This window comes from Stenella coeruleoalba, assembly GCF_951394435.1.
Source record: "Stenella coeruleoalba genome assembly, chromosome: 11".
NCBI classification, from domain to species: Eukaryota; Metazoa; Chordata; class Mammalia; order Artiodactyla; family Delphinidae; genus Stenella; species Stenella coeruleoalba.
Genome location: NC_137157.1, coordinates 61,608,695 through 61,620,817, shown reverse-complemented (window position 1 = coordinate 61,620,817; position 12,123 = coordinate 61,608,695). Strand labels below are relative to the sequence as shown.

Sequence of the window (12,123 nt, the reverse complement as noted above, 5' to 3'; positions counted from 1 at the left end):
CGCTTTTAGCCGCGGCTTGCGCCGTCTCTGGAGCTCCTTTAAGCGGCGCTCTGAATGCCCTCCCCTCGCGCACCGGGAAACAAAGAGGGAAGAAAAAGTCTCTTGCCTCTTCGGCAGCTCCAGACTTTTCCCCGGACTCCCTCCCGGCTAGCCGTGGCACTCTAGCCCCCCTCAGGCTGTGTTCACGCAGCCAACCCCAGTCCTCTCCCTGCGCTCCGACCGAAGCCCGAGCCTCAGCTCCCAGCCCCGCCCGCCCCGGCGGGTGAGCAGACAAGCCTCTCGGGCTGGTGAGTGCTGGTCGCACCGATCCTCTGTGAGGGAATCTCTCTACTTTGCCCTCTGCACCCCTGTGGCTGCGCTCTCCTCCGCGGCTTCGAAGCTTCCCTCCTTCGCCACCCGCAGTCTCCGCCCGTGAAGGGGCTTCTAGTGTGTGGAGACCTTTCCTCCTTCACAGCTCCCTCTTTTGTCTCTGTTTTTTCTTTTTTCTTTTGCCCTACCCAGGTACGTGGGGGGGTTTCTTGCCTTTTGGGAGGTCTGAGGTCTTCTGCCAGCGTTCAGTGGGTGTTCTATAGCAGCAGTTCCACGTGTAGATGGATTTCTCATGCATCTGTGGGGAGGAAGGTGATCTCCGCGTTTTACTCTTCCGCCATTTTGAAGCTCCTCCTCGCTGCGTTGGGTCTTAATTGCTGGGTGCGGGCTTTCTCTAGTTGTGGCGAGCAGGGGCCACTCTTCTTTGCGGTGCGCAGGTTTCTCATTGGGGTGGCTTCTCTTGTTGCAGAGCACGGGCTCTAGGTGCACGGGCTTCAGTAGCTGTGGCCCGTGGGCTCTAGAGCACAGGCTCAGTAGTTGTGACGCACGGGTTTAGTTGCTCCGCAGCATGTGGGATCTTCCCGGGCCAGGGCTCAAACCCGTGTTCCCTGCATTGGCAGGCGGATTCTTAACCACTGCGCCACCGGGCAAGTCCCTAAATAGACTTAATCTTTTAAGAGCAAGTTTTAGAATCACAGCAGAGTTGAGCCGAAAGTACAGAGAGTTCCCACACACCCACTGTGCACACAGGCACAGCCTCCCCCACTATCAACATCCCTCACCAGAGTGCCATGTTTGTTGCAGTCAGTGACACATCATAATTACCCAAAGTCCAGAGTTTACATTAGGGTTCACTCTTGGCATTGTACATTCTGTGGGTTTTGACAAATGTGTAATGACATATCTGCCACTATAGTGTCCTACAGAATAGCTTCCCTGCCCTAAAAATCCTCTGTGCTCTTCATATTTATCCCTCCCCATCACCCCAGCCCCTGGCAACCACTGATCTTTTTACTCCATAGTTTTGCCTTTTCCACAATGTCATATAGTTGTGATGAAACAGTATGTAGGCTTTTCAGATTGGCTTCATTCTCTTCGTCATACGCACTTAAAGGTCTTCTGTATCTTTCCATGGCTTGATAGCTCATTTCTTTATTGCACTGAGTAATAGTCCGTTGTCTAGATGTACTACAGTACATCCATTCACCTACTGAAGGACATCTTTGTTGTTTCCAAGTCTGGAATTGATTTTTTTATACCTAAATGTAGGACTTTATGGCTTTCCCTAGTTTCATTTTGTTGATTTCCTCCTATGGTTATTACCTATTGAGATCTTTTTGAATTTTAATTCTGTGATGCTATATCCTTAGAAGGCATGCTCATTAAAATCAGAGATGAAACAAAGTTGGTGGGAATGGCTGTATCAGTTGAGTATACTGGGAGGCAGTTCAGGAGTGAAGCATGCTGGGACTAGGAAGCAACATGGTGGCCAGTGGGACAGGTCTGGTCTGCTCTGGTTTGGATGCAAGACGAGGCCGGGGGAAGCCAGGGAATGGTCAAGATAGTGGGATATTACCAGGGCTAATGTAGCTTCTGTCTTATATAATTCCAAGAGGCTCTGATTTTTAGAGCAAGAATGTGATGCAGGCTTAAGGAGCAAGATACTTAGGCTTGGGGACGCTGTTGAGAGCTGAACGGCGTATCCGGTCCTCCTTGCCATGTAGAGTGAATTTCATAGGAAGAGCCTAAGAGATACAAACTAAGCAAGGAAACTACCACGTCAGATGCCAAACTTGGTTGTCAGCACAGTTTAACCCAAGACCCACATGCCGACTTGAGCCCAGTTTTAGTAACGATTGACTGAAAAATCAGGGTATGGTTGGGTCTCAATGAATAGGACCAACCTCAGGGATCTGAAGTGGGCAAAGGAGAAATAATGTGGGCTTTGGCAGTGCCTGTAGCCCTGTCATGACTAGAAATATTTAATTGAATACTTGGCTACTTCCCTTAGGAATCTTTTTTCTTCTCCCCTCAGCTGCAGGTGTACTCTCCCAGAGAACCCAAACAATCACACCTTACAGTACTGGAAGGACCACAACATCGTGACAACAGAAGTCCACTGGGCCAACCTGACTGTTAGTGTAAGTCTGGGTGCTGCCAGGCGGCTCGGTCTTGTGACCACCAGGTTTAAGGGGACCTTCTAGGTAGGAGTGGGGTAGCCCTTCAGCAAGCTCTGGCATTTACAGAAATAAAGCTTTTTTTAAACTATTCTTACTGACTTTCCTTTCCCCTTCAAAATTCTCTCTGCATAAAGGGAAAGGAGGACTACCTCTCTCTTCTCTCCCACACGATCCCACCCAGTGACCCTGCACTCAGGATGTGGGCGGATGAAATCAGAGAGGGTAGGGGGCCACATCCAGGTTTTGTGGGGCTCGAAGAACATTCAAGTTTGGAAGTCCTCTGTAATAGAAATAATACAGATTACTAGGGCCCTCCTAGAACCTCGTGTTTTCTTGAGACAGTTTGGTTTCCTTTACAAAAGTGTTTTAGTTAGGACTCTAAGTAGTCACCCTTACCTGCAAGCAAGAGCCCCACAACTACATGGAGGGCAAGTAGATGCTGCAGGCAGCCTGAGCTTCCCAGCAGCCGTGGGATGACGGTGCTGGTGGACTCAGCAGCTGTGTCCTCCCTCCTGCCTGCCTTTCATCACCCGGAATGCCTGTTCCTTCAGGAGTGCCAGGAGATGCATGGAGAGTTCACGGGCTCTGTGTGTGGCCACCATGGACCCTATACTCCCGATGTGCTCTTTTGGTCCTGCATTCTATTCTTCACCACCTTCATCCTCTCCAGCACCTTGAAGACATTTAAGACAAGCCGCTATTTCCCAACCAGAGTAGGTAGCACGCTCTTGCATTTCTTTCGTGTTAGACTTCTAATATAACAGAGCCTGTTCTAGGCCTCCGTGGTGCTTGTGAGTGGATTGGCAGGCGCCGAGCTCCAAATGACCTGATTTTGGAGGGCGTGGCCTTCTCTTCTTCCTGTGTCCAGCAGCCTCTTTCATAGATGTGTGATGTGGGATGAGGGGTTAATACTTAAGAGGTTTTGATTGAAAAGTGTCAGGTGAGTTTAAGGTGGTCATCGTGTTCTCTAAGAGTGATAAGTCTCATTTCCAGCCTGCTGGGGCAGGTAGCGAGCAGCAGCTGGAGCTGGCTCCTGAAGATAGTAAATTGGGATGATTGCTTGAGGTGTGTGTAGGGCACCCCAGAGTCTCCTCCCTGGGATGGCTCTGGCAATAGCTTATGAAATCGCTGACTTGGTCTGCATGACGGTTTGAAGCCTCAGCCGTCTCTCCCTGACGCAGATGGCATTATTTGTGTCGTGACTCGTTTGGGCAGGGTGGAATTAGAGGCCAAGCGTAGAGTGGCTAAAGGGGTCTTTGCTTTGAGGAGGAGATCAATCAGGAGGAAGTGGCGGTTTTTCTGCGTGTGCGAGTCTTCAGTTGGGCGCCTTTGCAGAGCAGGATGTGTGAATGGGTGAGGGCTCAGTGGCTGAGGCATTTACTGTGCACACGTTCACGATGAAAACACAGTCTCAGACGTCAGTCAGCCTGCACAGTGGTTAAGGGAGGCACGTATGGAGTAAGTTCTGGGGCGTGTTTCCGGTCTGGACGAACTGTGAACGAGTGGCAGCTGTGTACTGACTACTTGCTCAGGCCCGGGTCGAGTGCTACGGGGGATGCAGAAGTTGTTTAAAATATGACCTCTGTAACATACACGCTACTATATACAAAATAGATTAAACAACAAAGACCTACTGTAGAGCTCAGGGAACTCTACTCCGTATCTTGTAATAATCTATAACGGAAAAGGATCTGAAAAAGAATATATATATGGAACTGAATCACTTTGCTGTACACCTGAAACATTGTAAATCAACTCTCCTTCAATAAAAAAATAATAAATAATAAAACAAACTGTAAAACATGTGATTGTATCTCAATAAAGCTATTATATGATTTTAAAAAATATATGGTCTCTGCCATCAGATAGGAAAGGGAAACCCATGAAGCAACCATGCCCACAGGAGACAGTAGTAAATAGTTAGATGCCATAAGGGCCATAGGAGTTCAGAGGAGAGACGGGCCCTGGGCCCCAGGCTGGTCAGGATGGGCTTCACGGTGGGGCAGCTACATTTTCAGAGAATTTATGTAACATTCAGAGGAGAACTAACAAAACCAGGGAAAGGGAGCTGGAAACCTCAGGTTTCAAAGGAAAGCAAAGTCAGATGAAGGTGTCAGTGATGTTACATGGGGCTAAGATATATTTGGTTCTGTCTCGTTGGAAGTTCGGATTAAGGTGGGCACTGGGCATTTGAGGGGCATTGTATTTTATTAAAGCTACACTAAACTGTAGAGTGGGAGAGTCAGTCCCCTAAGGGACAAAATGGTGATAAGTGCTATGGAGAAAAATAAAGTAGGAAAGGAGTACAGGAAGTGCTGGGATGGAGGGTGGTGACCACTTTTAAGGAGGAGCATCAGAGAAGATCCGATGGGGAAGGTGATATTTGAGTGAACGTGAAAGAGGGAGCTACCCACAGGGTTACCTGGAGGGAAAGCAGTTGAGGCAGAGGGATGAGCAAGTATAAAGGCCCTGAGGTGGGAGTGAGTCTGGCGTGAGTAAGAAACAGCAAGGAGGTCTGTGTGGCTGGAGCAGAGTGAGTGAGCCAGGGAGCGTGGGGAGCTGGGTCAGAGCAGTAAAGATGCCAGTGCATGCGGGCCTCACAGGCCAAGAAGGGCTCTGGGTTTTTTAATTCAGTGAAATGAGGAGCCATTTCAGGGTTTGGGTAGAGGAGTGATGTGATCTGACTTGTGTTTTGAATGATCACTCCAGCGGCTTTATTTTTTTTCATTAATTTTAAAAAATTTATTTATTTATTTATTTTTGGCTGCATGGGGTCTTCGTTGCTGCACGTGGGCTTTCTCGAGTTGCGGAGAGCAGGCTCTAGGCGTGCAGGCTTCAGTAGTTGTGGCGCGTGGGCTCAGTAGTTGTGGCTCACAGGCTCCAGAGCGCAGGCTCAGTAGTTGTGGTGCACGGGCTTACTTGCCCCGCGGCATGTGGGATCTTCCTGGACCAGGGCTCGAACCCGTGTCCCCTGCATTGGCAGGCAGATTCTTAACCACTGCGCCACCAGGGAAGTCCCTCCAGCAGCTTTAAATAAGGACAGGGGCAGGGTTAGGAGTCTGCTGCAGCTATAGAGACAAGAGTCGCTGGTGCCTTTGATCTGGGTGGAAGCCGTGGGGGCAGTGAGAAGGGCTCAGATTCTGGGCATGAGCTGAAGGCAGAGCCAACAGGACTTGCAGATGGACTCGATGTTGGGTCTGAGAGAGAAGAGGAGTGGTGCTGCTGTGAGGTTCTCGGCTGGCACAGCTGGACCTTGCTGGTCCCAGGAAATCTTATCCCAAGTTCTCAGAACTATTCTCTAAATGCTTGGCCTAGATGCTCTAAACAGAACTCCTCAGAGTTTGGAGTGGGTTCCAGTAGAGTTTGTCAGAGGATTCATTCTCCCCCATGCTATCCACACTTCGGGGGTGAATTTGGGCATGTTAACAGTGTCCTGTTGTTTAAAAATGCTTGTATTGATTGAACCATAAAATTAAAGCATTCTTCTGAGGATGTTTAAGCCTTTTACAACACCTGAGTCTTTTCTATCATATTTAACCTACTGAAACACGTCTCCAATCCTTTCTTGTGCCAGGTCCGCTCCACGGTGAGTGACTTTGCTGTTTTCCTCACTATCTTCACAATGGTGATTGTTGATTTTTTGATTGGAATCCCATCACCAAAGCTTCAAGTTCCCAGTGTGTTCAAGGTAAACAGATCTCAGGGTACTTGATGCCCTTACGGAGTTTCATAGAATCTGGTCCCAAGTTATTTCAGAGGCCTTTCCCCATCCTGATCATGAATTGTGTAGTCCTCTAAACCTGAACGTTGCTCTCCTGCCTCACCATTCAGAAAAGCAAACTCCTCAGGCTTGGCCGAGTTCAAGTCAGAAAAGTCAGAACATCTAACGTTGTTTAATGAGTGAAAATTATTATTTATTTTCATTAATGCTACTGATTGTTTTTAATATGTGAAGATTTAAAACAATGGAATATGTGTATTTACATAAATATATGCCAGAGACTGTGGAAATATGGGTCTCTGGAACACGTCCGGTTAACAGCACTTCACTGAGCATCAGCTGTATAAGGGTATCAGGAAGGATGAAAAGGCTCTTTGCCGGCCTCGGTCCCGCCCCTCAGGAATCTTGCCCTACGAGGAGGTGAGCTGGCCCAGGAGCTTCATTCTCAGTCTAGGGCCCCCACCAGACTAATCGTGACATCTCTTCAACCCTCATCCATTGTTTGTATATCTCTCTATAATCTATACTGTTTATCCAAAAACCAATACAAAAAAGTAAAACAAATGATCAAAACATGGGGACTCCAAATCTATTTCAATTTGGGGGCACTAACTGAGTAAACTGAGAAGATGGAAGAGCTGAGCTCAGTTCCGTAGGTCCCCGCAGGGTGGAGAGGAGAGAAAACCTGGGCGTCCTCAGGGACCAGAGAGGAACCAGGAGAGGAGAGAATGGGGGGAGGCTGGGGAGGAGGAGGGAACTGGAACGTAGGCCTTTATCTTGTAAACACCCGGCACAGTTGGCCTTGTCTTCCCTTTCTCTCTCTCTCGCTCTCTCTGAAGTAGGCCTGGTTAAAAATACCTTTTTCCATATTGCTTGAAAATTTTAAATTTTATTTTGTTGAATTCACTGAAATGCCACCAGTTAGAAATTGATGGATTAAAAAACACCCTCTTTAAAAATATATACGTCCTAGAATATGGCATTCTCACCTTTGTGTGAACGAGTGCAGTCAGCTTTTTCTCTAATACCTGGCTGAGGTTGACCCTGCGGGAGGAATGGATTTTGTGTAAAAATAACTAATCTGGGAGCATTAAGAAGTCCCTGGAAATGTTCCCTGATGGGTAGGCTTAAGACAGTCAGAAGACACTGAATTTCTGGGACATCTGGGAAGAAGGCCTCTGCGAGGTAGGAGAGACGAGAGGGGAGATGGGAGAATGTCAAAGAAAGTGTTCCTCATTGGCAGGCCTCACTTTCAGGAAGCAGAGAAGAAATTTTCTTCCTTCTTCTCTTCCCTATTACACCACATGGCCGCCAGTGACCAAGACCCAATCTGAAGGCTAGTACTAGTACTGATGGGGTAATGTCAGTCAGGGTTTAATAAGTTTTTGTGTTGACCTAACAATTTACCTACCACTTAGAACATTGTTACTAAGGAAACACAGATTCTGTAAACTTTCGGAACCTAAGCTATTCATAATTTGGGACTTGGTGACATTATTGAAGAGTGTTTGAATCCTAGAGTCATAACCAATATGGAACCAAATACTTTGGATGTGATAGTCTTTGCTTTGTTCATTGAGTTTTGGTGAATTCTGGGCCAATTTGTACCCCTGGCCTTTTATCCTCCATCACTACTCGCCAAACAAAGTGAACTTTTCTTCCTCAGAGTACCTTAGCATTTTTTTGAGATCTAGGAGAGTTTAGGAATTTTACAAACACCCAAATAAGGTTTATGAACAGTAGTCTTACAGGGACATCAGAGAGAGTCCTAGATCACACAAGTCCCCAAGTTCAGCAGTCTTGGGCTCCTTTCTCAAGTCTCTAGTGCCTGGACCCCTGTTTCACTGCTGATGGGAGGAGGTCCTTGGACCAGTCCCCTGAAATTCCATGTAACTGGCTCTATGTTGCCTTTATTTGTTCTGTAGACATACATTATACGGCTTCTGGAGGGGAGCAGTGAGGAGGATAATCAGAGTTATTTATATTTGTCTTTGGAAGTCACTAAGTTCTTTTTTGACAACAGATTTTGTTGTTAATTATATTTTACTTGGGCTAATGTTGAGATAAAGTCACTTTTTCTGTACACAGGGGTTTGGAGAGTAGGGGAAGGAAGTGAAGTAGTAATGAATATTCCATAAGAAGTTGACAGTTGGGGACCGAGTCTTTCAAAGGCCATAGATTTCCTGTGTTTCATGCTTTTTTTTATTTTTATTTTTATAAGGATTCTCATTCAGGAATAAAAAGAATTGTGCTTGTTGTGATTCCGTTTGATCTGTTTTGCCCTAATGACTATAGTTAACTTGAAATACAAAAATCTTGTTTTTTCCCTTTAGCCAACACGGGATGATCGAGGGTGGATTATTAGTCCCATTGGCCCCAATCCCTGGTGGACTGTGATAGCAGCAATTATCCCAGCTCTTCTCTGCACTATCTTGATATTCATGGACCAGCAGATCACAGCTGTCATCATTAACAGGAAGGAACACAAGCTCAAGGTAACAAGAAGTTCTGACCTAGGACTCATAACGGCAGCCTATTATATTTTTTAAAAATTTAGGGTAAGCCTGTTTAGGTCAGGAACTGTAGAACCTGGATAAAATCAGTCATGGGAGGAGCTCATATGGGGTTTCCAGGGGTTTCCAATCCCTCCATTAATGACAAAGATTGGTTTGGAGATGAAACTAGGGTAGAGCATGATTGTATGATGTGAAGGAAGCTTGGAGTCCATTACTCTTCTCTCAAACCTGTGAGGGAGGTTGGTGGGCAGAATTCCTGGTGGTCCCCACGTAGCCACATGGTCTGGGTCGGGCTTAGGTTCCTGATGTTCAGGTCAGGGCTTGGGCCACTGTTTCCTAGAAACAGGTATTCTCTCATTGATGTGCATTATCGAGGTTTCCAGACTGAACCTTGAGCCCAAGGATTCTAGGAGGCAGGGTTGGTGCCAGTACATTTATTAGTGAGAGGCTTCACGCCTCATCTCTATTCCTTTCTTCCCTAGAGTAGGCAGCATCCGTATTTGGCAAGGAATGGGGAGGGTTTGTGGGAACCTGTTTATCTCCGACTCCTGTAGGGTCTACCCTCTAGAATGGTCAAGATGTGGCTTGGTCTCTGCTTACTCTGTCAAGAAAGGATGAATCTTTGAATATGTGAGACTCAGGATGAGATCTGGGGGCACTTGAATAAAAGTCGGATATTGGCATGTGTAAGACCAGCTAAGGTTCTCTTTCTTCTCTGTTCCCTCCACACCAGGAGGGGCTGGAAGACTCTGCTGGAATCTCTGGACCCCTTCCTTCTTATCCATACACTCCTTCCTGCTTTGGGCCTGAGACTCTTAGCTCACTGTCCTATGTCCCACTACAGCCAGCCCACTGATGGTGACGGAGACTCTGTTTCCCCACAGAAAGGATGTGGCTACCACCTGGACCTGCTGATGGTGGCCGTCATGCTGGGTGTCTGCTCCGTCATGGGCCTGCCCTGGTTTGTGGCTGCAACTGTCCTGTCCATCACACATGTGAACAGCCTCAAACTGGAATCTGAGTGCTCTGCCCCTGGAGAACAGCCCAAATTCTTGGGTATCCGAGAACAGAGAGTAACAGGCCTTATGATCTTTGTGCTGATGGGCTGCTCAGTCTTCATGACAGCTATATTAAAGGTAACCGTTCATTCATTCATTAGGTAAATACTGAGTGCCTGATTTGTGCCAGGAATTCTGTTAGGTGCTGGGAATACAGCACTATGGCAAACAGATACACGTACAGATACCTGCCCTGAAGGAATTTATTCTAGTGGTATAAGACAGATAAGATGTAGTTAAGAAGGTTAGTTAAGAAAGCAAACACGGTAATTACAGAATATGATGTGTGATAAAAGGAAATATATGGTACTCTCTGTAGTACTATAGAGAATTAAGGGGAGATGTTTTAGTTACTATGGTCAGAGAAGGCCTCTCTAAGGAGATGGTATTTAAGATGAGATGGAGCCAGCCATGCCATGGATGGTGGGAGAGGGCGTGGGGGAAGGGAGAAAAGCAGTCTAGACAGGCCCTGAGGTGGGAAATGATGATATGTGTTCTAGGAGATACCAGGGCTCAAGGGTGTTGAGTTAAGGCAAGAGCATTGAGATGAGATTGAAGAGTGGGCAGGGGCAGATCACGCAGGGCCTTGCTGACACTGGTAAAGATAACCTTTGAAGGGTTTTAACAGGAGAGGGACATGATCCATTTAGTATTTTAAAAAGATCTCTCTGGCTGATATCTAGAGAGTAAGTTTTTAGGGTTGAGGAAGAATAGAGGCAGAGAGACTGGTGAGTCTGTTACAGGTGAGAGAGGATGGTGGCTTGGATGAGGAAGTTGGTAGTAGGGATGCATAGATATCTCAGAGGAGATCCAAAGGTCTTGCTGGTCGACTGGATATGGAATGGGGTGAGGAAAATGGAAGCATCAAAATGCCTGCTAGGTTTCTGACTTGACCATCTGTGTGGAGAGTGATGGCATTTAAGAGGGAGAAGACTGTTATGAAGGAGGAAGTGATTTTATAAGGGGTGGGCGTGGTCAGATTTGAGTGAGATGTCTGGGAGGCATCTGAGTGAAGAGGCTAGAGGAGGCTTCTGGGCTAAAAATATAAATGTGGGAGTCAACAGCACGTCGGTGGTATTGAAAGCCAAAAGAGTGGATTGAGGGAGAAAGGTAGATATAAAAGAGGAGGACTAGAGAGAAGAGCAGAGTCTAAGGAGAGCCGATATTTCGAAGTTGGGTAGAGGAGGAGATAGCAACAGAGGCTCAGAGGAGCTGCTGGCGGCGGAGGGGGGACACCAGCAGGCTGTGATGTCAGGGAAGCCAAGCAAGGGGAGTGATTGGTCAGAGACTGTCTGGAAAGATGAAGACTAAATCAAGGCCATTGGGTTTGGCAACATGGAGGCCTAACGGGACTTGACAAGAGCAGATTCATTGGAACAATAGAGCAGAAGCCGAATGACAGGGGCCGGAGAGTAAACAGGTGGTGAGGAAGTAAAGGGCATGTGGGCAGACAACTCTTTCAAGAGGTTTTTTTCTGTGAAGTGGAACAGAAAAATGGGCAGTGGCTGGTGTGACATGTGGGGTGAAAAGAGGATTTTTGGACAGATGGAGCCACCTTGAAAATGAGAAAAAAATTTTTTTTGTGGGTGTAAGACCTGCATCTGGGAAAAATAGAATCAAAAGGAAAGCTCTGTCTGCAAGCCCCAACCATTCCGGAGCACTTACTTATCTCCTTTGCCTCCTTCTCCCTCTTTTTGATGAATTGTCAACCACCTCAGCCTGCACTGCAAATGCTATTTAAGGGTGAGAAGTGGGAGAGGAGGGAAAGGATTCTGAACCATCTTCCTGTCCCCTTACCTTCCACTTAATCTTGCCACCTCTCCTCATGGCCCTGCCCCCTTCTACTCTCTGTCCCCAGCCCTAGGTGCCTCTGGTCTAGGTGCCATCTGGAGGAGCCCAAAGGTCGCTGCTCGTCTGGGAATGTAACCATGAAGGCCTGGTGGTGGGCACTGCCTGGCCTTCCTGTAACTGTCTCAGGGGGATTCTTTTAGGAAACCATTCAGTAGTTCTTCCAACCAGGTTAGCACCAAATTGAGATGTCTACTCGCTCTAGAGCTGGAACAACGTAAAATCCAATGGGGATTTTCTGGTTCAAAGAAGAATTATGTTGGGGAATGTTCTTTAGCCTCAGAATAAAAGCAAGTCGAGTTTAGTCTTTGCAAAAAGACTTTCCTTGCCTTGATTCCATAGGCCTCATTACTCTACCTCATAGAGTTGCTCTGAAAATTACCTAGATTGATATAATGTGGTAAGTATGTATAGTCAAATGCAGTAGAGTAATGTTGATATTTCTCCCCAAATTATTCCTTCTCTGTTAAGATAACCTCCCCACTCCTGCC

General features: G+C 46.9%; 1 protein-coding gene across 16 annotated transcripts in view; it reads left to right on the top strand.

The window, feature by feature from the left end:
• Positions 1 to 12,123, top strand: part of SLC4A8 (solute carrier family 4 member 8) — a 102,521-nt gene that overhangs the window by 76,164 nt on the left and 14,234 nt on the right. For 15 of the 16 annotated variants that reach the window (XM_079936073.1, XM_079936063.1, XM_079936062.1 and 12 more), the window contains 5 exons: positions 2,345 to 2,450; positions 3,041 to 3,202; positions 6,064 to 6,177; positions 8,544 to 8,705; positions 9,611 to 9,862. In XM_079936073.1, the coding sequence (XP_079792199.1) occupies positions 2,345 to 2,450; positions 3,041 to 3,202; positions 6,064 to 6,177; positions 8,544 to 8,705; positions 9,611 to 9,862 (796 nt within the window). The remainder of the gene's footprint in view (positions 1 to 2,344; positions 2,451 to 3,040; positions 3,203 to 6,063; positions 6,178 to 8,543; positions 8,706 to 9,610; positions 9,863 to 12,123) is intronic. The other variant, XM_079936070.1, reaches the window with a different exon arrangement.